Source organism: Gymnoscopelus microlampas (genome assembly GCF_963454915.1).
Source record: "Gymnoscopelus microlampas genome assembly, chromosome: 3".
Taxonomy (NCBI): domain Eukaryota; kingdom Metazoa; phylum Chordata; class Actinopteri; order Myctophiformes; family Myctophidae; genus Gymnoscopelus; species Gymnoscopelus microlampas.
Window position 1 is genome coordinate 21,858,032 of NC_139940.1, and position 2,500 is coordinate 21,860,531.

The 2,500-nt window shown below is 39.4% G+C and overlaps 1 protein-coding gene across 1 annotated transcript in view; it reads left to right on the top strand.

Annotated features, from left to right (window-relative positions):
- Positions 1–2,500, top strand: part of gabbr1a (gamma-aminobutyric acid (GABA) B receptor, 1a) — a 64,207-nt gene that overhangs the window by 47,806 nt on the left and 13,901 nt on the right. The window contains exon 18 of the mRNA XM_084051771.1: positions 2,132–2,264. Coding sequence (XP_083907897.1) covers positions 2,132–2,264 — 133 coding nt within the window. The remainder of the gene's footprint in view (positions 1–2,131; positions 2,265–2,500) is intronic.

Consider the following 2,500-nt stretch of genomic DNA (forward strand, 5'->3'; position numbering starts at 1 on the left):
TTACAAGAAAATGGCTCTTGAAATCGTGAGATTTTGAATGAAATGTGTTTCAATGACACCGTTCACATCACCACCACCTGGTCTCACATCCATAAATCTCCCTGAAAGGAGTTGCAGCCATGGCTGCTTAAATGTTACACGGTTAACATCGGATCCTTTTCACCTGCATAGACACTTAACATTTTTTTAAAGAAAAGAAAAGAAAATTACTTCAATTATAAAGTAACTTCCACTTGTTTTCATTTTATAGCACAGTGAATGACAGGAAGGACTGAGAAATAATTGACAAGAATCGGAATTGAACAGGAGGTTATGCAGAGTGAATGCAACCTCACATTTTAAAATCTGTCTGCAAATTTGACCAGCAGAGGGCTAACTTGGACTGAAACCAGTCATCCCAAATGGAAGGTGATGAGCTCAACTACTGTATGCACACCTTTAGGCTGCCTTCATTTAAACAACACTGGCCTCTCTATTTTTGGCTTGTCATTATAGACAAAAAAATCTTATAATAATTAAAACGCACCACGATGCAACATTGTGAGCTTGTAGGTCAGCTATTTGTGAAATACTTTGAAATGGAAAGTTTTTGTTTTGTTTTTTTAATAGGGCTAAAGAGGTTAAAACTAGTGGACTGTTATTTTCTTCATTTGACATAAGTCACATAGTGGTAAATGAAAATATTGTTTTTCCCCTGACTTTGAAGCTTGCTATTTGGGTGTGGCATCATACTGTAACATTATCTTCCATCCTTACCACCTTAAAGAAAATACAGCCATGCAAAAAATAAGATTTAAAAAAAGGTTTTGATCGAGGATTTCTTAATCCATGAACCCACCCAGTGTATTTGATCTTTTTAATACAGTATTTTTATGTTTGACCTGGGTCAAAGTGATTTTAAGTCCTGTAAGTCTGTTGGCTTATCTGCTGTTTTCCGGGAGTGGATGAGGTTCCTTCTTTGGGGAATATCAAGCAGGCGCCTTCTTGGCAGTCAGGGCCTGTCCAGCTTTGATTATATTTCAAACACTATTTCACCCAGGACTGCACTTGGCACTGGCAGCCAAATATATTCTGTCAATTCAAATCAAATCAAGTTTAGTTACAAAGTGCTTTTTACAAAGTAAGTTTGTCAAGAAGTGCTTTGCTAGGCAACGCAAATACAATACATCAACATTTCAGTTTAATAACAATAAAAAAACAACTCACAGGCATGTACTGTACATACAAACAAAAATGAATGTGCATGTGTGTACATGCATACAGTATGCATACAGAACCAGTGCAAAGCTCATGGGATAAAGGAACACAGTAAAATCCTGCGTATCCATTTAACTATTAGAGTGTACAAATTGACCCTTTTGTGTCCATTTGTATACTCTCATAGTTGAATTAACATTCAGGATTTTACTATGAATAAAATATGCACAAAGAGGAGATCAGAGGAAGTTAAAGACTTCATTGTACACTGTGAAATCCAAAGTCTTAGAAATTGACTTTTAGGGACCCACAAACACCCATACAAGTGTTCCATCCTTATACTCTGCAATTGAAATTAACAGTCTATATTTTGCTGTGTAGGTTTTGTTAGGCTGCGCAAAATAAGTGGGATTTAATGTCTAAACTTAGATACTGAGACTGTCTGATAAGGCACTTAGATAAACACTCTTCTCTCTTAAGTGCAAATTGCCATACTGCTTAATCTGTCCATGCCACAGCACTGAGATGAAGGCTCCAAATGTTTCTGCTGATATGAAATGATGTCATGCCAGCCAACAGTGAGATTTTGGTAGTAAGGGCTTTAAGATCTTTCCATTTTCAGCGCCAACGAACCGCCACCGAAATAACAAAATGGTATCTCTGGTTCAAATATATGTCATGGATATACGGTACCGCAACTGAAATGAAACATCAGCTGTTTAAGTATGTGCTCGACTGCTATGGAATGCAGATAACTTTAAAATAGTTTTTCCTTAGCTGGGAATGACCTTTTAATGACTTTATATCTTTATGCTTGCCTGTGTGTGTGTGTGTGTGTGTGTGTGTGTGTGTGTGTGTGTGTGTGTGTGTGTGTGTGTGTGTGCGTGCGCGTACGTGTGCGTGCGTGTGTGCATGCACCTTGTCACTGTCACAGCTACATCCAGAATTCTCAGCCCTACCTGAACAACATGACAGCAGTGGGCTGCATGATGGCGCTGGCTGCCGTTTTCCCACTGGGGATTGATGGCCTCCATGTTCACCGATCACAGTTTCCTGTAGTGTGCCAGGTAATGGCAGAGAGAGCGAGAGAGAGAGCGAGAGAGGGAGAGAGAGAGAGAGAGAGAGAGAGAGAGAGAGAGAGAGAGAGAGAGAGAGAGAAGAGCGAGAGATATGGATAAAGGTGTGGCAGTACATGTTGGGTTTGAGTTGATGGTTATGGGAGGGAGAAACCTCCCAAAACAAATAAACAGCTCTTTATTCTTGATTGTCACCTCACTTCTGTTTCTCTTGCCTCCATCTCTCT